Source organism: Contarinia nasturtii, unplaced genomic scaffold (assembly GCF_009176525.2).
Source record: "Contarinia nasturtii isolate CC-2019 unplaced genomic scaffold, AAFC_CNas_1.1 Cnas_scaffold_3622, whole genome shotgun sequence".
Classification (NCBI taxonomy): Eukaryota; Metazoa; Arthropoda; class Insecta; order Diptera; family Cecidomyiidae; genus Contarinia; species Contarinia nasturtii.
In genome coordinates this window covers 1-1,273 of record NW_022200921.1, presented here as the reverse complement: position 1 = coordinate 1,273, position 1,273 = coordinate 1, and the positions used below count along the sequence as shown (strand labels likewise).

General features: G+C 36.3%; 1 protein-coding gene across 1 annotated transcript; it reads left to right on the top strand.

The window, feature by feature from the left end:
• Positions 1–427: 427 nt before the first annotated feature.
• On the top strand, positions 428–1,223 carry LOC116350119 (the record flags this gene model as incomplete). Its single annotated transcript, XM_031781853.1, has 2 exons — positions 428–908; positions 1,062–1,223. Coding segments are annotated over exons 1-2 (643 nt in total), but the record flags the coding sequence as incomplete, so codon positions are not given.
• Between the last annotated feature and the right edge of the window lie 50 nt (positions 1,224–1,273).

Sequence of the window (1,273 nt, the reverse complement as noted above, 5' to 3'; positions counted from 1 at the left end):
CATCGACACATGAGTAGCTGTCATACACTCATTGAAACAACATCGAAGCGCATCGAAGTAAGTATACGTATAGTTTAGCAATTTTTAGTTTTTATTTATTTTTATCATTTCTTAGAGTATTTATTAAAGTAAAAAAAATATTGAAAAAGATGTTAAAATTCACGTGAAATTAATTTTGGTTTTCGTTATTTCTTTTTTTTGCTTTTATTCGCGGTCCTATTAAAATGTTTGTGTTCACGTTTTGTTGAAATTAAATAGTGTTTTTTGTATGGTTTCTTTGTTTTTAATGGCATTCTTTTGAAATTAAATAGTGTTTTTAGTGTTGTTTCGCAAATTTCATTTTTTTATATATATTTTTTCGTGATTTTTTTATTTTTAGTTTATTTTCCGATCATTCATAACGATTCATAACCTCAAATTCACTACGATGTACAAGTCACGATTACGTGAACGCAAAGCCAAGCCAGCTGCACCAGCTGAGCCTGTGGCTACGGTCTCAAGTGCCAAAGTGAAACCAAAACAAAAACCAAAGACCGTTCGTTTCACTGCAACGCAAAAACCGAAGCGTGAAAAGAACAAGAAAGATCGCATTTCACGACGCGATGCACCACGTGGTAATCGCCGATCACTCTCATCGCCAAGTCGTGATGGTAATTTTCCATATGCCAGTTATGGATATCCAGGTTTTGGTTTTCCACCATACGGATACTATCCACAATTCAATCCTGTTGGATATGGTATGGTTCCACAATATGCCATGGGTGCCATGGGTGCCATGAATGCACCACGTTTGAAGCTTGAACCAGAACGAAGCGATTTGGAATCGGCATCAAATGACGATGAATCCAATGATGACGAAGACTGGCCAGCTCCGGCGCCAGCGAAGCGCATGTATCGTTCGAAATCTGGTAAGTCATTACACTCTTTAGTTTTTTATTTCTATTGGCTTGGTTGATTTTTTTTCGTTTTTTACTTGCGGTAAATGTAGATGAAATCTTTTATTCGCTTTTATTCTATTTAATTATTTTATTTTTTACTTCGATACTTTTTTATCTATTTAGTAAGCGATCCTGCTCCAACGGTCAAGTCACGTGGTCGCCCTAAATCAAATGTTGCATGGAATGTGAAAGGTACGGCCAATCACACTGTGGTTAGCGGCGCATTGAAAGCGGCCAACACGAACAAGGCACCAGCAAAGCGGACATTGAATCGATCTCAATCAGGTGAATTTTTATATGAAATAAAAATATTTTAAATACCGGTTAAATTCAAA